The 19,652-nt window shown below is 61.5% G+C and overlaps 1 protein-coding gene and 1 long non-coding RNA gene across 4 annotated transcripts in view; one reads left to right on the top strand and one right to left on the bottom strand.

Moving 5' to 3' along the window:
- Positions 1–14,101, top strand: part of LOC112816584 (uncharacterized) — a 49,173-nt gene extending 35,072 nt beyond the window's left edge. The window contains exons 3-8 of one of the 3 annotated variants that reach the window (XR_012377094.1): positions 2,929–3,206; positions 3,720–4,028; positions 4,786–4,829; positions 4,949–5,070; positions 8,202–11,380; positions 11,541–14,101. This is a non-coding gene — a long non-coding RNA (uncharacterized lncRNA). The remainder of the gene's footprint in view (positions 1–2,928; positions 3,207–3,719; positions 4,029–4,785; positions 4,830–4,948; positions 5,071–8,201; positions 11,381–11,540) is intronic. The other 2 variants (XR_012377096.1, XR_012377095.1) reach the window with 2 other exon arrangements.
- ADAMTS10 (ADAM metallopeptidase with thrombospondin type 1 motif 10) lies at positions 93–19,341 on the bottom strand. The gene is made up of 26 exons (XM_025863166.2): positions 19,139–19,341; positions 16,758–16,839; positions 15,339–15,525; positions 14,804–15,150; positions 14,290–14,446; positions 13,205–13,422; positions 11,484–11,567; positions 11,256–11,401; positions 10,791–10,834; positions 10,538–10,643; positions 10,306–10,452; positions 9,961–10,102; positions 7,190–7,297; positions 6,641–6,786; positions 6,474–6,537; positions 5,375–5,477; positions 4,962–5,095; positions 4,739–4,862; positions 3,725–3,805; positions 3,476–3,639; positions 3,255–3,381; positions 3,032–3,161; positions 2,453–2,657; positions 2,003–2,179; positions 1,770–1,929; positions 93–582 (listed from the first exon to the last, which is right to left on the bottom strand). The coding sequence occupies exons 3-26, from the start codon at positions 15,424–15,426 to the stop codon at positions 473–475; spliced, it is 3,312 nt and encodes a 1,103-aa protein (XP_025718951.1). The 5' UTR covers positions 15,427–15,525; positions 16,758–16,839; positions 19,139–19,341; the 3' UTR covers positions 93–472.
- Between the last annotated feature and the right edge of the window lie 311 nt (positions 19,342–19,652).

The raw sequence follows: 19,652 nt of genomic DNA, 5'->3' as shown, positions 1-19,652 counted from the left end.
CGGGGGTGGTGCTAATCCCCCTCCCCCATAGCGGACATAGACGCTCCCCCTCCCCCTTCCCCCCCAGCTCAGAGTGGAGGGATAGGGCAGTGCTGGGGGCAGGACGCAGGCAGACCCCCTCCCCACCCCCACTCTTCACAGTACATATTCCGGTCAAAGGGGGGGCAGTATTGGGGGCTCCCTAGGAGTGGGTGAAAGGGGCGCTAGGGCGAACAGTTGTTCCCTCCTCAAACCCACCCTGGAGGGGGTATCACTGTGAACTGGGAGAGGGGATGAGGAAGGGGCCCTGGGGTGGCCAGCCCCTCTCCATCCCCCAGCCAGGGGCCCTGCAGGGGTTCCCAATAAATAACTTCCGGCTTCGTCTCACCCTTTACTCCCAGCTCCCGCCCCCTCGGGCTCCTTCAGGCTGGCCAGCTGCGGGCCGGGTCCCCTCCAGCCGGCGCCCAGCTGTAGCTCCGGGGCCGCGCGCCCCCTAGCGGCCCTGGCAGGTTTTGCAGCACATCTGGCGGAAGTAGGCTCTGCTGCAGAACTGAAATTTGAGCACCAGGGGGCAGTAGGCGACCTTGTTCACATCCTTGCATTCTGGAGGGGGGCGGGAGAACGGGGTGGGGGGGGGAGGGAGTGATCAGATCTCAGCGCCCCTTCCCTCCGGGGCGCGTCTGCAGCCTGCACTGAGCTTCCTAGCTTTTCTGCCTCAGTTTCCTCGCTTTTCAAAGGGAGCTTATAACTGTAACTCAAAGGGGGGCTTGTAAATCGGTCATTAGGCTGTTGGAGGACTTTGAGAGAGAGACAGTGCTGGGTCTGGAACTCAGAGCCAGCATTAAATCACGAGAAGAGTATTCCCTTTCAGTTATCCTTTAAATCCATTTGGGGCTGTAATCCTTGCTCGTTATCCTTTGTAATAGACGGAGGACCCTGAGCTCCAGAGAAGGTGCTCCTTTTCAGGGTATTTGAGTATTTTGTGTTCACGGTAATCGACCATCTGTTTGCGACAATGATGCGGGCTTCCACTTGGCCAGTGATGTAGGACAGGGCCTGGTGCCTAATAAAGGGTTTCACGTGGATTGTTTTATTCCATCTCCCTCATGCAGCACCCCTCTCAAGTGAGTATATTATTTATCCCCCTTGGCAGATTAGAAGGCACAGAGGAGGGAGCCCAATCCGGGCAGTTTGGTTCCAGTGCCCGGAGTAAGCGATCTATTGCCCTGTATGAAAAATAAATTTACTTAGGTAGAAAAAAAAAAAAAAGGACATATTTAAAGCAGCAGTTCTCAAGGGAATGCGATTTTGTTCCCCAGGAGACATTTGGCCAGATCTGGAGACATTTCTGCTTGTCACCACTGGGGGGCAGGAGCGCTACTGGCATCTACCGGACACAAGTCAGGAACGCTACTGAATATCCTGCAGTGCATTGGGCAGCCCCACTCCCCCAAGAATTATCTGGCGCAAAACATCAATAGTGCCCGAGGTTGAGAAACTCTGAATTAAAGAAAAAAAATTCGGCAGTTGATGGTATAGGTGGAGATGAACAGGATGAGGGTCATGGAGGTGGCTGCGGGAATGACCTGAGTTTGGGTGCCCAGAGGGATCAGGTCCCTAAAGAGCTTGGCACGCAGTGGCACTTAATACATGTCTGCAGGGAGAGGGTGAAGAGCCTGGAGGGGACAGAAAGGCACTGCGGTGGCTGGAGATGCTCCAGGCCAATGGTCAGGACTCCCACGCTCTGGACAAAGCCCTCTGGGTGCCCCCTGGCCTCCCGTCCCGCATACCTTCGGGGCCGTCCCCAGGGGGCGCGCTGTCGCACTTGGCTTCGCACTGCTGCGTGGCCGGGGGCCGTAGAGCCTCTGCGCACTCGCGCGACGGCTGGCCGGTGTGGCTGGAGCAGCGCACCGCGCGCTGCTGCTGCCCGATCCCGCACTGTGCGGAGCACTGCGGGGAGTCGCTGCTGAGCCTCGGCTGGGCCGCCCCGGCCCCCGCCCCCGCCCCCAGGGCGCCGGCCTACCTCGCCCCACTCGCCGGTCACCCAGCGAGCCGGGGGACAGCGGCGCAAGTTGCAACGCATGGTGGCTGGCGGCTTGGCTGCGGGCGGGCAGTGCGCCGGGGGCAGCGTGGCGCGGTGGTCGGAGCTCTTGCACAGCACGACGCGGTGGCGGAGGCCTGGCCCGCAGCTGGGGGTGCACTGCAGTCGGAGAAGGGGTTTCATGCAGTTGGGCATTCCAGTCCCCTCACGCACGGGGGTGGGGGGGAGGATGGTGGTCCAGAGGGAGGCGAGGAGGGGTCAGCTAACCTCGGGCCGGTCGCGCGCGCGCACGGGGCGGGGGGCACTAGGTCTAGCAGGAGGGGCTTGTGATTGCGGAAAGGTGCCTCGGTGGGCACCCACTATGGGCATCCCAGTCTCCACGCGCCGCTGCACAGACAGCGGGTTGTGCGGGGGCGGGAAGGGGCGGCTGACCTCTGACCAGTCCAGGGCGGCCCACTCCGGCGGGCAAGCGGGGCCCTGGCAGGCCTCCAGCACCGGCGGGCGCGGCTGTGGGCACGCGCTGTCGTCCAGCGCCTTCTCCTCGGCGGCTGACACTCGGCGCTGGCACACGACCGAGCGGCTGCGCACCCCCGCATCACAGCTGCGGCTGCAGCGCGACCAGTTCCCTACAACCCAGCTGTGGGGAGGGGGCGGGTCTGAGAGAGTATGCAGGGGAGGGCACCCCGGGTCCGGGGAACTGGCATATCCTCCTCCTCCGCCCCAATAACCAGCATCTTTAGGGATCTGGGCACAGGCATGCCTGCTGCTTCTGCAGGGAGCACCCCCAGTGCGCACGGGGAATGTCATCACCCTGCACCCACACTGGGGGTGGGGAGGTGCATCACACCGCTGGAGATGATTTCCCCTGACTAGGCTAAGGAGCGTCATGGTTCTGACTCCCCCTGCAGGAGAGCCTTGACCCCACCCTGGGGAGCACTGTCACCCTAATCCTGGGAGCATTGGCATTCCTGCTCTTGTCACCCTGACCCTGCAACCCCCGCGGGCACTCACTCCGGCGGGCAGGGCTCCGTGTTGCAGGCGCGCTGCCTCTTGGGCAGTTTGCTGTGGGCGCTGCAATGGTGGGGGGCCACGGCGGAGCTGTCCAGCTGATTGCGGCACTCCACGGCCTGCACCTGGCTGCCTGGGGGTGGGCGAGAGACCCGCTCAGCTCTGCTGGGACCAGCAGGTGAGCCCAGGGGACCGGTGCCTGTCCCTGACCCCACCCCGACCTCACCGCCGGCACATTGGGCTGAGCACTTGGTCCAGGGCGCATAGTGCCAGGAGTAGGGGGGCAGCGCATCTCGGGCGATGGGCGCATTGAAGCGGTAGCGGAGGGCTGCCAGCTCTGTCCGGGCCAGTACCTGAGGTGGGGGAGGGGGCCATCAAGTGGAAGCCAAGCTCCGGTCCCCACAAGGATGCTAATGTCTTCCGGCACCTTGCTCCCACTATCGTTACCATGACGATGAGAGATGCATTTATGGGTCCCAGGGCTTCTAGGCTCTGCGTCTGATCTGGCCCCTGTCGCAGCTGAAAGGTGGTCCCAGCCAGGGGCAGGCGGTGGGGCTGGGGGGTCCCGGGCAGCCCCTCCAGCAACAGGGACTCCTGGTCCCCCTTCAGGGCTGGGGGGACAGCATCGGGGTCAGAACCCCAGCCACGCTGACCCCCTGCTGACCCCCAGTCCTCATCCCTCCATCTCCAGCTCACCCAGGTGACTGAGGGAGAGGTTCAGGTCCTGGATGAAGATGTGGACGGAGCCTTTGGGGATCCAGACGACTTCCTCATACCCTGGACGGTGGAGCTCAGATGTCGCCCACTTGACCCTTCCCCCACACCTTCCTACCTCCCCCATTCCTGGCCCTTGATGATAACAGCTAACCATTACTGCACTAAGTGCTTCCAGGGACATCACACTGCGTCCCCAGCTCTGGCCCTGTGATGTAGATGTGTCATCACGCCCATTTTACAGACAACAAGACTGAAGCTCAGAGAAGCTAAGCAACTTGCCCAGGTTTGACAGCTAGGAAGTGGCTGGGCTGGGGTTTGAACCCAAACTTTTCCTGCCTCTGACCACCACAATGGTCTGATCCACTCCCTATCCCCCAGCGCAGAGGGACGGGGGTGCTCTGGAGGCCCCAACCCACAAGGTGACATGCGGGGTTGACATGAGCAGGGTGACATTAGCAGAGTTAGGTTTGGAGTGGGCTCCACCACTTCGACCTGGGTCCCCTCCCATCCCCTGAGCCCCACACTGGGGCCTCACTGTGTGTGTTTGCTCCCAGGAGCCCCCCCCCACCCCCTCCCTGGGGTCTCTCTCCTTCAGCCCAAGGTTGGAAAGCATGCTCAAGTTCACCACACCCTGCAGATATCCCTCCCCTAGTTGGCCTTTTCCTCCAGCACAGAGCCAGCCCCTCAAGCCCCTGGCTCAGACCATGGAGAGGGGTCAACCCCTCTCTGCCTCCAGCCCAGTACCAGGCTCCCAGGATGGGGGAGGGGAAAGGTTTAGGTCACCACCCTCTTGGCCTGTTAATTGCCAAGGTTTAGGCACCAGAGCCCAAGCTAGTCCCTGACCCTGATCTGGGTCATTGCTATGCCCCTGGGACTTTCTGGGGTCCCCACTGGGCCCCTGGATCTGAGTAGCTGATGTTGGCTACTGTGATGGGGCCAGTCCTGCCCCCAGTCACCAAGTGGGCAGAGGGAGAGGGAATGGGGATCTCTCACCGGCTGCAGGAGAGGCTGCGCTGAAGACCCCCTCAATGGTTTCGCAGGCGCTGCCGTCACCACCGCAAACCCGGCACTTGTCCTCTCTCAGGTCGGAGCCCAGGACCCGGTCGCAGCCCACGTGCTGGAGAAGTGGGGGTGGGGTGGGGGGTGGAGTGTCAGTGAGCCCCCCTTCCCTGCCTTCACTCCCCCATCCCCTGCCCTCTCTAGGAGTCCCCTCCACCTTGCACTCGCCGCTGACGCAAATGTCCACCGTGTCGGGGCGGCAGGGCGTCCCGTCCACCACGGCCGCCGCTCTCTCCGTGTAGAAATTGAAGCCTTCGGCCAGGCATGTGAGTGAGCAGGCCTTCACGCCCCCTGGGGGGCACAGCCCCGTCAGACCGAGGGCCAGGCCACCTGGGACTCCCTGCTAGCTCCCGGGGGTGGTGAGGCAAAGAGGGACAGACCCCAGACCCAACAAGGATGGGCAGGTTGGGCAGAGGGCGTCGGGGTTCCCAGCGTCCAGTCAAGGAACTGTTGAGCCACATCCTGGGCTCTTCGGCCCCTTGAGTGAGGGGGCGCTCAGGGCAGACCCCATGATGCTGTATCCAGCTGCTGCCCTCCACTGCCCCATGGCTTCCTGGGTCCCTCACTCACCTCCTCGGTATGTCTTCCACGTGTAGAATTTTCCACGGAAGGGGACGCTGTCAAATTCAGAGCACTGCATTTCCCTGAAGTCCTGGGAGCCCGGGGGACAGTCCTGGGGGCAAGAGAGGGGAGCGGGATGGAGGCCAGCTATGGGGGATGGAGTTAGGGCACGGGCCCAAGGATGGAGGATGGATGATCCGAGTAGGGATGGCTTGGAGGGGTGAAGCTGAAGGCAGAGAGGCCAGGGAGGAGGCTGTGGAGGGCCAGGTGAGACTGGTTGGTGGCCCGGGCTAGGTCCAGGCAGTGGGGCTGGAGGGACAAGTACATCTGAGATGAGATGGAGCAGATGACTCATTAGAGTTTGGGGCAAGCTGGGGATGATGGCTGGGTTTCTGGTTTCAGACCACGAGGCCTTTCTTGAGAGCAGGCCTAGAAAGGAGCCAGGGACACTCATTGGGGGGGGGGCCGCGCACGCGTGTGGACTCCCTGGAGACACGAGCCTCTCCAGGTGGGGCTGGGAAGACCACTCACCCCCCACTCCAAAGCTCTCCCTGCCCTCTGAGCCGGCCCTGCTGCAGTAAGCCTTGTGCTTATTAGGTGTGTACACAGAAGACTCGCTCCCAGTCAGAAACCCCAACCAGCCATGGGGAACCCCAGCATTTAAATACGGGACAGCAGTGGAGAACAGGAGACAGAAGGTGTAGCAGGAGGAGCGTGAGCACCGGGCAAGGTGAGGGCAGCAAGGGGGGCGGGGGTGGGGTGGGGAGTTCTGGACAGAGGCCGTGGTTCCTGGTACCCAAACGTGACCACTGGGTTTGGTGACAGCGAGCTCAGCGACGGCTTTGGGGCGGGGCTGTGGGGGGGAAGTTTGGGGAAACTGGGCTTTGAAGGGAGGGGGTGGGCGCGCTATAGCTGGAGGAGGTTGTGGAAGTCAAGCAAGTTCAAGGTGGGAGAGTCATCTGAGAATTGGAAGGAGCCAGCCGCTTGCAGGGGAGCCAGGTCCTGTCGGCACCAGGGCCCAGGGGCCGGTGTCGGAAGGGCAGGGCAGGGCAGGGGTGAAGTGTAAGAGGGGCTGAGGATCCCGGCCTGGGGTCCTGGGGGAACTCACGTCGGTATTGCAGGAGCGGTGCCGCCGTCTCTCACCAAGGCAGTACCTGCCCCCGATTGTTGGCCTGGAAGGGGTGGGGGTGGGGGGACAGAAGAGATGTGGGGCCCGGGGGGGGGAGATAGAGGGGGGCCGCCCCGCTCTCTTTACAAAGGGGCCTGAGGGCTGACCTGGGGCTGTCGCAGTGACGGCTGGAGGAGGACACGCCGCCGCCGCACGTCCGGCTGCAGTCGCCCCACGGGGTCCACGGGCCCCAGGCCCCGTCCACGCCCTCCGGCCGCGACCCGAAGGGGACGCACACGCGCTTGTAGCACCACTACCGGAGGTCGGGGAGGGGGGGGGCGGGGAGAGGGAGGGGGGTGAGTCCGGCTCCGTAGACTCCGGGATCTCGGCGCTCCTTCTTGCCCCGCCCCTCCCCCCAGCCCGAAGTCTCAGCCCCCCTGGGATGGGACGGAAGGGGCGAGGGTGGAAGTGGGGTCTGGGCACCCGGACCCTGGCAATACAGGGGCGTGGCCTAAGCCTACGGTCGCCGCCGGGAGGTGAAACTGGCGCGGGGACCGGCGCGGCTGGAGTAGGGGCAGGGGGTGGCCTCAGGCCATGTGCGGGACCGGCGGGCAGTAGGCGTGACCAGAGCCGCGGGCGAACCCCAGCGGCCGCGCGGTGGGCGTGGCTCAAGGGCAGGAGGCGGGGCCCGGCTGGCGGCCTTGGCCGGCGCTCACCCCCTTGTCGATGGTGTGCGTCTGGCACAGCGTGCCCTCGGCGGCTGGAATGCTGTTGGTGATGCACCGGTTGCTCTTGCTCAGACACCACAGCTCGCTGCAGACCTCCTGCGGGCCAAGGCGCCCGCTCAGGCTCGCCCCCCGCCCTCCTCCCTCCGGCAGCCCGCCCGCCGGGCGGCGACCCGCTCACTGCCGCTTCGCAGTGGGGCCCCGGCGCTCCTCTGCTGGGTCTCCGGGAGCCTTCTTGAATCCTCCTGTGGGGCATGGCCTGAGACCTCCCCTCTGCCTTATGAGCTGCACTTATCCAACGTCCGCGTGTGCCGTAAGCTCCCTTAGGCATTATTACCCCTATTTCACTGTGAGAAAACCAAGGCTCAGACAGGTAAAGTCACTTGCGAGGGGCCACGCAGCTTCTGAGGGGCGGCCCGGGTTCTAACCCGGGCCTTTAATGGACCGCTCTGCGATCTCATCACTCTGGTACCTTCTGAGTCTCCAGACCTGCTCAGGAATGGAGACGATTCTGCATTCCTTGTTGGGATGGGTGCAGGGGCCCCCTGGGAGAACAGGAATTCTGAAAACTCGGGCCTGGAAGATGGCTCAGGTCAAAGGCCTCATCTCTAATTTTTTCCAGCTGGTGGTCCTCCTTGTTGCGGCCCCCCCCAACTGAGGAAGCTCCTGGAGCTTTTACTCTATGGAAGGCTGGGCAGGAACAAGGTCAGGCTGGATCTGGGTGGGACATTTCCTCTACTTCCCCCACTGAAGAATCTGCCCACCTTCCTGTCCAAATCCTGCTTGGGCTGGACCAGTCCCAGGAAGTCACTCTTGACCCTTCAGGTGAATATCCCTGGACTAACCCCACTGGGTTCAGGTGTGGCCAAATCTCTGACCCTCTAGTCTATATCCTGCCCCACCTCCCAGGATCTCCGCCGCCCCCCCCACCCCCAAGTAGAGAGCCTTCATTCTCCTTTTTATAACCATGTGCCATTTCCTCTTTGAACCTAATCTTTTCAAGTTTTGACGATCTGGGATTGGACCAATCAATGGCTGTAGGAAGGGCCAGCCTCTGAGAGACATGTGCACACACTTGAGAAGTTCGGAAGTTTTTCTCAAGTCGGGCTCCCTCAACCGTCCTCCAGAGTCCCTGCCTTCTGCTCCTTCAGAGGACACGTCTCAGCTAAAAACTCCAGCCTGCTTTTCTGGCTTCTCTTGGCTTGTGTCCTCCCGGCCATTTGTAAAAATATCACGGGCCCCCTCATCCCACTTCGGACCCCTCTTAAAGAGAACCGGCTCTTCCAGTCCTGCTTTTCCTCCTCTCCACAAGGAGGCGCTGTGGTGCACACGAACGGGCTGTGGGCCGCTCTGGGAGACTTCAGCTCCAATGGGGAATTGCGACACGGGCCCCCTCTCTCTATTTTCTCATCTGGGAGATGGGCCCTGCCTACATAAAAGGCTGAGAGGCATGCGAAAGAGATTGCATAAACTCCCTGTTATTGTGTAACAGTGACCACAGCTATCTCTGGACTAGGCACTAGGCCCAGCTCTTTACACACGTTAGCCAAGTTAATGTAGTCAATAATTTCCCCCTTTGCCAGGGGCGCCGGGAAGATGTTCCTTGGAGAAATAAAAGAAAGAATCAATTCAACATACAGCCAGCACTGGTCCATGCTCCATATTCTGACACTTTCTCCCCTCCCCCACCTCATTATAAAATTTGGAGTCACAGAGAGACCTGGATTTGCGTCCCAGCTCTGACATGTTCTTGAACTGTGACCTTGGGCAAGGCACCCTCCCTATGCCTCAGTCCATTTATCTGTAATGTGGGAGTAGCAGGATGGTCAAGAGTTTAAATGAGATGATATGTATCACATGCTTAGCACACAGTGCGTGCTCAGTAAATGTCAGCCATTGTCATCGTTCTTCAGATACCTGGGACACAGCAGATGCTGAAGGGTGGCTTCCAGACTCTTTGGAAGTTCGTTAAGGGTGCTGCAGTTAGTTACCAGCCAAGTTAGGGGAGGGTGGGCAAGAGTAGATTAAATAGAAATGATTCCAGGGTTTGTCTCCTTGTCTTGCCCTGGGATGAAGTGAGGCCATTTCAACAGTTGCCTTTTCCTGTGTTGAGTGAACATGGCCTTAGCTTGGACATGGCCGTCCAGACTCTGATCTTTGGAGTCTTGAGGAAGCCAGCAGGCCTCCAGCTTCCTGGGGGTGGCTGGGAGTGGGACCCCCAACTTGCTTCTCTACAAAAGGACGGGGCTTTGGGAAGTCAATCTAAACCTCACAAAGAGTGAGGGGTGGTCCGGAGGCTCCGAGCTTGTCTAGCCAAGCATCAGGGCCAGGCGATCTTGTGAACCAGTTGGTGGGGGATGTGGGGAATGAAGACAGGGTGTCCTTGGAAGGCTCTGCCCGGTTCTTTGCCAAGTGGGAAAGATGGTCCGTCCCCACGGAACTATTTCCACCCCATTCAGAATGTTTGGTGAAAAACTGCCCAATTAGGGGGCTTGGGACTTTAGTCCTGCTGTAGCCCACAGGTGGCCTGATAGGCTGGACAGAAGGTGGTACCCAAGGTCTCCCCAGCCCAGCCCCCAAAATCAGGGGTCTGGAGGACCAGGAGATCCCATTCTTCATCCCAGTCACTGAGTGCATGGGACATTTGTACACCCGTGCACCTCTTTTCCCCTGGCCCCTGCGGGGGCTCACCTCCTTCCCGGCTCTCCCACCCCCTGTGGCCCCTCCCCTCCCAGGAAGGAAAGCAGGAAGGCTCTCTCTACCCCGTATTTACACTGACGCGATTTGACTCCATGTTGGAAACGGCACTGTTCGTCTGCGTCGTAGGCCTGGCCAGGTGCCACCGTGGGGTACACGAAGTCCTGTCTGGGGGGCCGGTTGTTCAGGCACAGCCCCAGGCCTGAGCTGTGGTGAGAAGAAAGGAGCTGTCATGTTAGGGGGCTGCAGGCGAAGAGCTCAGGGGCCCCGGTGGGGTGCGGGTCCTAGGGTGCAGCCCTGCAGGGAACAGGACCCCCCTTCTCAGAGGCAGCTCTGGTTTCCAGACCCTTCCCCCTCCCCCCCAGCCAAGGTGAGTGGGAGTGTGGGCGGGCACGTGGGCACGTCCTCACTCCAGAAAGCTGGTGATGTAGTCACGGCTGCAGGACGACCACACAAAAGGGTTGGTCTTCATGGTGATGTGGGCGGCCATGAGCTTGGCCGGGTCCTGGCCACGGGCCCCACAGCTGTTCCCCACACCGTCGTGGTTCATGCCAAACCTGGGGAGAGCAGCCTGGTCAGCTCCACCACCAGGGCCGAGGAACCTGCCCTCTCCCCCCTGCCCCGCGGTGTCCCCGGCCTCACGTGTGTCCAATCTCATGGGCGATGGTGAAGGCAGTGGCCAGGCCAATGTCCTCGTTGATGCTGCAACTTCTCTCCCGCTCGCACATGCCGCCCACGGGGGCCAGGCCTGGGGAATGGGCGCGTGGGGCGAGGCTGGGCTCAGGCTATGCTGGCCGGTCCAGCCACCCTGCCAGGTCCCCACCCCGCCAGGGCCAAGCCGGGGGCACCCATCCGCTGCCTTCACAGGTGCCTGAAACCTACAGGGGTTAAGTACCTAGTGTGCCGCAGGGTTTGTTCCTATAGATGCAGATGTCATAGCTGTGGAAGGAGAGGGGCGCGGTCGGTCAGGGGCTGGGCTACCTCCCTAAGCCCTGCTGGTGCCACCGTAACCAGCTCCGGAGGCTCCCCTCTGCCTGGGAGGCACTACCTGCCTCTCGCCGGAGCCCCGCGCTCTGCCCCCAGCGGACCTCGGGGATGCTGGGGTGCGTATGTGACTGACTGACTGCATCAATGAGACAGTAAGTGAACGAGTGTGTCTGTGTCCAAGCGGTGGCCCAACTGTCCCTGCCTCCCCTCGCCCCCCCGCACCGCGGCTCTCAGGTTCCCAGCAGCCCCTCCCCACCCCTGGCTCCCCAGCCTCTCCCATCTCCCGGCAGAAGTGACCCCTGCCTGGACCTGGATGGTCCCCAGGACCACTCGTTCCCCCGGCCCACGTCCTGGAGGCCTCCCCGCCCCTCACCGCGTGATGAGCACCGCTGTGTCATGGTTGGCCACACCGTTCTCCGGAATGGCGTTGCCATGGCCGCTGCGGTTCACGATGGATTTCTGCCACTTACAGAAGCTGTCCAGGGACTTCCCGGCATGGTGGGTGATCTCCAGGGTGGGCTGCAGACAGACAGAGGGGCATGGGCGCCAGCCACCCCGGGGGGCACGTGCAGGGTCAGGGGCGGGTGGGGGGGCCTCGCACCTGGTCCTCCGTGAGCAGGATGAGGCGTGTCACCAGGATATTAACGATGTTTCCCAGACTCGAGTCCTGGAAAAGTTTGGCAACCTGACCTCCAAGAAACAAGAGAGACCGAGTCTTAAGAGGGGCCCAGAGCAAGAGACAAAAAGCGAAACAATGGCAACAACTCTCCTTCACCAAGTATCTCCTGTGTGCCGGGCCTCGGGCTAAGCCTGCTGTGCAGATCTTCGCACGAGTAGATCCAATTATCATTTCCGTTTTACAGAGGGGCAGATTGACACACAGAGAGATTAGGACACACAGCGGGTAAGGTGCCACAAGTGGGCTTCGTGTCTGGGTAAGGCTGCCTACAAAGCGCTGGTTGCTTACCAGTACATTTCTTTCTGACTCACCCTCATTCGGCTTGTCTATTTGTCCTCCATCCCTACCCACCCCTGCAGCAGCCTCAAGTGTCTCTGCCCAGAGGCGGCCTGAGGGAGTACACATTTGGTCTCATTCCACGGCTGTCTGAAGGTATCAATTTGGGGGCACCTGGGTGGCTCAGTCGGTTCAGCATCTGCCTTCAGCTCAGGTCAGGATCCTGGGGTCCTGGGATCGAGCCCCGTGTCCCCGCGTTGGGCTCCCTGCTCGGCGGGGAGTCTGCTTCTTCTCTCTCTGCCCCTCCCCTCTGCTTGTGCGCTCTCCCTCTCAAATCAATAAACAAAATCTTAAAAAATATATAAAGGTACCAATTTGAGCATCACCACAAGAAGGTGGAAGTGTGTGTGGGGGGGCAGGGAGCTCTGGAGACAGTGGTGAGGGAGAAGAAAGAAGTGCCCAGGGGAGAGGGGGCCACAGTGTGCAGCGATCTTGGAGCCTGGGGTGTCACTGTCCCATGCAGAAACCCACAGAAGTCCTGGCAGGTTCTAGGCAACTTTGAAAGCCCAGGTGAGGGAAGCAGGGCTAGGGTGGGACACAGCGCTCTGTCCCACACAATGTTATGTCAACACGTCGGGCCACACCTCTGTCTGCCGACCTTTTTCTCTTCCCTTTCTGCATCAGCGAAACAACAAGGCTCCTTGTCAGGCTCTTACTGCACGCCAAATGCTCTGTCTGGCGTCCCCCACCCCCACCCCCCCCGTCTTTCCCTCTGCGGTACATACTATGGCAACACTGTTTTACAAAGGTGGAAACTGAGGCTCAGAGAGATCCGGATTCTTGACTGAGAGCTGGTGTGGGCCCTGGGGATATCTGAGTGTGGGTCAGTGAGGTCACCTGTGTGAAGTTATAGGCAGGTGCCTGCAGGAGGATTCGGACGTGTGCCCATGTGGGTACTGCTGACCTCAAGTTCAAGCTGCGTCCTTGTTTCATACAGCAGATGCTTACGCAGCCCCTACCACGTGCCGGGTACTCTTCCATACACTATGTCGATTCACCGCAACCACCTGCGCCTTGTGAAGGAGGTACTATTACTATCCCCATTTTATGGGTGGGTAAACCGAGGCACAGAGGGGCAGTGACTGGTCCAAGGGCACACGGCTAAAAAGCAGCAGAGCCGAGATTTCGGCCGGGCCCTGCAGGCTGCCGGGTTCACGCTCCTGGCCGCCCAGCGAGGCTGCTTCTCCTCATTCCTTGCCAGACACCGGCCACCCTTCTCACCCCGCCCCCTCCATTCGGGTTCCCTGACCTCAGGAGGCCGGCTCCAGGTCCCGGGGCTCTGCGGCCAGGGAGGGGGAGGCACTTACAATGTTCATGATGGCCAGCACGTACTGTTCCACGTCTCGGCGCCCGTGGTAGGCCACCATCATCTTGTCAGCCACCACCAGGGTCTCCACGTAGCGCTCTCGGCTGACCGAGCGCTTCAGGCCTGGCTGGCCACGCTCAGTCTCATTCCCCAGGGGCCTGGCAGGTGGCGGCTTCAGCGTGCGCAGCCACCACGGCCGCCCCTTCCACGGCTTCTCGTCTGGATGGACAATTTCTGGTCATTCTACTGCCTACTCTTATGTCCACGACCGACCCTGTCTGGCGGCGCATCTGCCCCCTAGGCCGTCACACCACTCATGCTTCGGCTACTGGGTGTCCTGGTTGTGCAACGTCTGGCTGTACAACAGTCCGCTACCCAGATGATGGGCTCCACGCCGTCACACTGGTTGGTTTGCACAGCCGCCCCGGGCCCCACGACAACCAGCAAGACCGCGCCACTTCCTGAAAATTCCATTGCCCAAATGTAGGCGTGGAGCCGCCCGCCTCAGCATGGGAACGTGTGCCAGTGGGACTCTGTGGCCCTCCGACCATGCCACGTTCTTGTCAACGCACTGCCCAGCTGGGCAGCTGGAGGACACCCCACTGCCGGGGGGTCTAACTGCCCAACCAGTCTCACTGGCCGTCCGACTGTGAAACTACCCACCCTTCCGTTCGTACAACCGGCTGTGGTTTTAGGTCCCACTCCCAGATGGTTGGATTGCACACCTCATGTCACATCCCAGGGCTCCGAACTTGTCCCTGCAGCTGAACGACGGCCCTTATAAATATCTATCTCATCCAGCTTTCTTATCCCCCCACCCCCTGCACGTCTGATCAGACCCCTGTCCTCCTGCAACTCTGGTTGTAAATCGGACCTTCTGAACAGGGTTTGCACTGTACAGTGGCTCGAGTATCTGTCACTCCTCGGTCGCTTAGCTGTCTGATCACACTGTCATCCTGGAGATGGAGGGTTTTACACCTGAGCACCTGTCTCACTCACTGCTCGGCCATCAGACACCGCTGCCTGCCTCGGCCTCAAGGCAAAGATGTGCAGCCCCTCTGCCCATCCCCAGGAAGACAGATGTACCTCTTACTCCACAGGCTGTGTCCAGGTGGGGGTGACGCAGAGAGGAGCGCTTGTAGACCACATGGGGGCCACTCTCCTCCGGGCCCTGGGCCCCTCTGGGCCCACCTTGCAGGGGCTCGATCAAATATTCTTCTTCATCTGCCACAATCAGGCCATGCTGGGGGTTGGAGAGCGGGCGGAGGGCTGGATCAGATTTTGGTTCCCGGGACCCACGGGACCCTACCTCTGTCTTTACAGTTTCATTCTTTCCATCTTACTGGGTTTATGTTGCTTTTCCTTTTTTACCTTCCTGGGGTGGAAGTTCAGTTCATTCATTTTCAGCCTGACCCACGGCTACACATTGTCCTCAAAGTTCTGCTTTAGCTACATCCTAAAATAACTAATTCTTGTGATTAGCTCAAAATGCTTTAAAAATATCCACCAGGATTCCTTCTCTGACCTATATTTAGAAGTGTTTTTCTTAACTCCCAAACTGGTGGGCATTTCCCCCTGCTTCCCAGAGCCCTCCGCTCACCAGGCCCCCACAGGTGCTGATGGCCACATGGGAGCTGTCAGCCTGGCCCTGCAGGTGGCCGGCGTAGAGGCAGTGGGGCCGGGCAGCCCTCTGCCAGGCCAGGCCCTCCCGTGTCCAGTACTCCACGGAGACGTGCCCTGCTAGAAGGCGGGGGCTGCGGGTCAGGTTCAGCAGGAAGTGGGTGCTGGGTGCGGCCACCTTGTAGTAGAGGCGAGACTCTGGGTCTGGCCCCGTGCCCCGGCGCTGCCTCCGGGAAGCCGGGGGCGAGAAGGCCAGCAGGGCCCCATTTTGGTCCACTCGAGTGGGGAAGGCGATCTCATAGCTCTCCAGACTGGACAGGAACTCATCTGTGGGCGAGGGTCAGAGGCTTGGGGCGAGCCCTGGGAATGATCCGTGTCTTCGCTGCTTGGCTACAGGGCAAATGATGTTGGCCTCACTGACCCCAGGGCCCTCCCCCAAGTGACTGCCATCCCAGCCCCACTGACCCTTCCTCGGCTCCTCGTTCTCTCCCCATGCTGCCCCCAGACACCCCTACCTTGAGACCGGAAGGCGTGTATGACTTCGAATGTGAGGCCCAGCCCCAGGGTGAGGGCCCAGCGGAGGATCTGGCAGGCGGGAGCCATAGAGACCACGTGTCCACATGTCTCTCTCCAGCCCCGGCTGCCGGCAGCCCCCACAGCACCGCCTCCCCTGTTCACAGCCTGGGCAGCATCACCGGGCTCCTGGGAGGGAGGAGTTGGGTCAGGGGCGGGGCGCATGCCTGGTCCTGCTGCCCAGTGTGGCCAGTGCCAAGGCCCCTCACTCCCAGCCTCAGGGATGCCCGTGGCATTTCTGCACACAGAAGTCCCCTGTGCCCCTGTCCCCGCCCCCCTCATCCTCCCGATATTCTGAGGATACACAGGGGTCTTGACTCTGGGCACCTACTACATGCCAGCTACCAGCCTGAGTGTTTTCACACCATTTCATTTCATTTCCATGACAATCCCGAGGATTCGTTCCCTGGCTAATGATATGCATGGTATAGATGCCGTCCCTGCCCACCAAGGGGCTGTCTCCTGGGAGTGACCAAACGAGAGGAGTTCGGATAGTGACAAGTTCTCCAGAAATAATGGGGAGGCTCAGAAGCAGGCGGGCGGAGGATGAGAAGAAACTCATCATGTGAAGGGACAGGAGAAGGTGCCCAGGGAGAGGAGCGGCAGGGCCAAAGGCCCAGAGGCAGGGAGGAGCTTGACCCAGGACCACAAGGGCCAGTGTGGCTGGGCAGAGTGCCTGAGGGGAGCGTGCAGGAGGGCAGCAAGGGGAGGCTGGCCTGGGAACACACTTGAAGGCTGTGTTGGTCAGGGGGCATTTTCAGCCCAGGTTAAACCAGAAGCCGGTGCTTGGCTCCTCCCACTAACCCCACCTGACTTAGGCCCTGCCACTGGATCCCCTGCCACGGGGTAGCATTATTCACCCCTACAGGTGGCAGTCTGCCCCGTGACCTCTCCTCCACCCTCTGTTTCCAGCCTTGCTTCTGGTTCGGCTCCTTCTCCTTTCAGATTCTTCCTTCTGGAAGCTCTAGGCCTGCCCGGCAGGTCTCAGTTTCTCTGGCATCTGCCCCAGGCCAGCCTGCTGCGCACAGAAACCACTTTGGGCCACTACCCTGTGCCAAACCCTCCTCCCCACTCCTGTCTCCACCCTCCTCCTCCTCCTCTGTGCTGTTTCCCCCTTAATCACACACTGTCTTGTTTTCTTTGCAGCCTGGCCAAGTCTGAGAGTCGATCTCCAAACAGGGCAGTTCAGCACATGAGGGAGGGAGCCAGGTTTTCAACAAGATGCAGACTTAGAAGTTGACATTACCCGCTTCTGCTTGGACCCCTCCAGCAATGGGGAGCTCACTCCAAGACACTCTGCGACCCCGCGGCTCCCTCCAGCTGGGCTAATGATTACCCCTTGTTTTTCTGTTTGTTTTCACCTTTTGGGGGCTTCAGCTGACGGCCTGGCGTCGGACACCTGTGCGCGAGCCCCTCTGGGCCTCAGTGCCTCTTCTTCAGCGCCTGGACGGGGAGGGGGCAGTGAGGAGCTGGGCTGGGTCTGGAGTTCAAGGGTGGCTGAGAATACTCTGTCCTTCTCCCTGACCCTGGTGAACCTCCTCTTGGATTTCATCCTCCCTCAGGTCCTAGTCCCCCACCAAAGCTCCCTCGTGCCCTACTCGGCCTGCCCCTGCCCCCATCTCCTCTTGCCCCCTCTCCCCTACCCCATCCTGGAGACCTTGACCAGCTCTGATTAAACCGCTTCCTGGTCAGTTTCCCTGACCCCTCCCACGCCTCATTGCGGTGTGAGGCTGGAGCCCCCTTCCCCAGGCATGTCCCTCTCCGTCTTTCCTACACTGCCAGGCCTGGTACAGAATCTTCCTCCCCCAGTGGCGCTGTGGCTCTGGGCCTGGCTGCAGTGTCTTTGAGCCTCTCCTGCTCCCCACCCCTGAGGTCCTCACCCCGTCTTCCAGGGCTGGGGCCCTTCTCCCAATGACCTCACAGCTTCCCTTCTGCTTCTGGCTCAGGTGAGGTGTGGCGGGGAGGGTGTGGAAGGACCTGGCACAGGTGGCTGGGGATGGGGGGGGATGGGGGGGGATCTGGAGGGGGAGGGTACACAGGTGTCCCACCAGGGCGAGGTGGGGAAGAGCATCTGGGACGGTGGCCCTGCCTGCAGGGTGCTGGTGAGGTGTGACCTGCCCAGGGCACTGGGGGTACTGGGAACAGGTCAGTGGGTCTGGGGAGAAACTGATACCGATGGCAGGGAGGTTAGGGGGTTCCCAGCCAGAGCCTGGCTGGGGGCAACAACAGCAGGGGATCTACACCGGGGTGTGTGTGTGTGACTGCATGTGCGTGACTCTTGTGTGTGTAACCGTGGAAGTAGGTACGTAGGTGACTTTTTGTGTGGTGTGTGTGCCCATGTGACCCCGTGTGTGGCCATGTGTGTGCCCGTGTGGCTGTGTGCGCGCGCACACGCACGCACGCGCGCGCGTGCCCAGGCTTGGCCATTCCTCCCAGCCCCTCCTCCCAGAAGGCAGGAGGGAGGCGGCCAGCTCGGGGACGGTGCCAGCGCTGGAGGAGGAAATGCCGCGCGGAAGCGGCCCGGAAACAGCGGAGGCTCCATCCCATCCCAGTGATCAGGGAAGGACCCGCCGCTCCACACCCAGACCTCCTGGGCCGTGCCGGGGAGAACCGGTCACTCTGTGGAGGCCAAGGCCGAGGCCGCCCGGGCAGAGGCCTCCTCCAGGCGCTGCACATCTGGCTGGGCGGGAGGCAGACCCTGCCGGGAGAGCAGACAAAGGCCCGCCCGCGGCCTGCGGGAGGAGGGGGCCGGCGCCCTGGCGGGTCCCCCTCAACTAGCCACTAATTAAAGGCCCTGAGCCCGACGGGCTGGAGACACTCGGAGACAGACGGCTGTGGCCTCGGTGACCGACTCAAGGGAAGTGGGAGATGCCACTCCCACATCCAGACACACAAACACACACTGGTAGCGACGCGCACACTCGAGGGTGACCACACCTGCGCAGCTGGGGACCGACAACCGGACACCGCAGACCCACAAAGGGCTGCCGGCCCAACACACCGACACGCTCAGAACACACACATCCAGAGGCGAACGCACACGACACACAACCATACACTCCCCAGACCTATGTGCACACACACGTACACACTCATTCACAGAAGACAACCCAGAGACACACACACACTTGGGCCTACACACACAGACACGTACACACTCGTTCACACACTCACACCAGACAACGGACAAACTCAGAGTCCCACAGAACTTGACATACACACCAGACGCACTCACATACGGGCATTTACACACTTGTTACACTCAGACACACTCTCAGCACAGAGACACTCACACACTCACCTAGACATTTACACACACAGCAGACGGGCTTACACTCACACCTCTGCACACACACAGCACCCCATATGATCGCACACAAATTCGAACACACCCAGACACTCAGGGACATTTCATGCGGACACACACATGCAGACTCACAACACTCACACGTACGTGGATGCCCACACGCACCCCGACACACATACCCACACGCAGCAAACACACCCAGACAGCCGTCCACATGACCTCAGTGTCGCACACACTTAGGGACATCACACACCGACACAAGCCCCGAGGCTGGACGGTCCAACAGAGCGGGGCCCGCCGCCGTCCCCGCCCGACGCAGACACACAAGGTCACCCCCGGGCACCCCGCGCCGGCCCCCTCCCCCGGGCGCCCGCCGGCCCCGCCGAGCCCGCTCCCCGCCGAGCCCGCTCCCCGCCGCGCCGCCCGCGCCTATACCTGCGGCCGGCCGCCCGCCCGGGCCTCCGTCCGCCGTCTCCGCCGCCGTCTCGCCGCCCTGCGCAGGAAGGGAGGGAGCGAGCGCGGCGGCGTGGCCGGGGGAGGGGGCGCGGGGAAGGCACTTCCTGAGCCGCCTGCCAGGGTTATAAAAAACCCCCAAACCGCGCGCGGCCAGAACCCCGCCCGCCGCCGCCGCCGCCCGGCCTGGGCCGCGGGCTGGACCCGAGCCAGGGACCCGGGAGCCCGGGCGGCCCCGCCCGGACCGGCCTCGCCGTGGGGGCTGGGTGTGTGGGGGGAGAGTAAGGTGGCAGGTGGGGGAGGGGAGACAGGCGGGGTAGGGGGAGGGGAGGGAGGAAGAATTGGGTAGGGGTAAGGGGAAAAGGAAGCAGAAGAGTAGGGCTGGTTGGGGGGAGGGGAGATTGAATGCAAAGAGGCGGGAGGAGGTGGGGGATGGAGAAGGAGGCACCGTCGCGTGGGGGGCAAGGGGAAGGAATGGGGCGCCGGGGGAGGGGAG

The sequence above is a fragment of the Callorhinus ursinus genome, unplaced genomic scaffold, assembly GCF_003265705.2.
Source record: "Callorhinus ursinus isolate GAN/ISIS: 27379988/994484 unplaced genomic scaffold, GSC_fseal_2.0 scaffold107, whole genome shotgun sequence".
In the NCBI taxonomy this organism is placed as follows: domain Eukaryota; kingdom Metazoa; phylum Chordata; class Mammalia; order Carnivora; family Otariidae; genus Callorhinus; species Callorhinus ursinus.
The sequence above is the reverse complement of the archived record's forward strand: the minus strand, read 5'-3'. Positions and strand labels throughout refer to the sequence as shown.

Excerpts from the sequence above, each read along its gene's own strand:
- ADAMTS10 (XM_025863166.2), bottom strand. The coding sequence starts at position 15,426 with ATGGCTCCCGCCTGCCAGATCCTCCGCTGGGCCCTCACCCTGGGGCTG. Across the intron at positions 13,423-14,289 it reads CACAGCCTGTGGAGTAAGAG|ACGAGAAGCCGTGGAAGGGG; the intron begins GTACATCTGTCT and ends TTGTCCATCCAG. Across the intron at positions 583-1,769 it reads CCCTGGGGACGGCCCCGAAG|AATGCAAGGATGTGAACAAG; the intron begins GTATGCGGGACG and ends GCCCCCCTCCAG.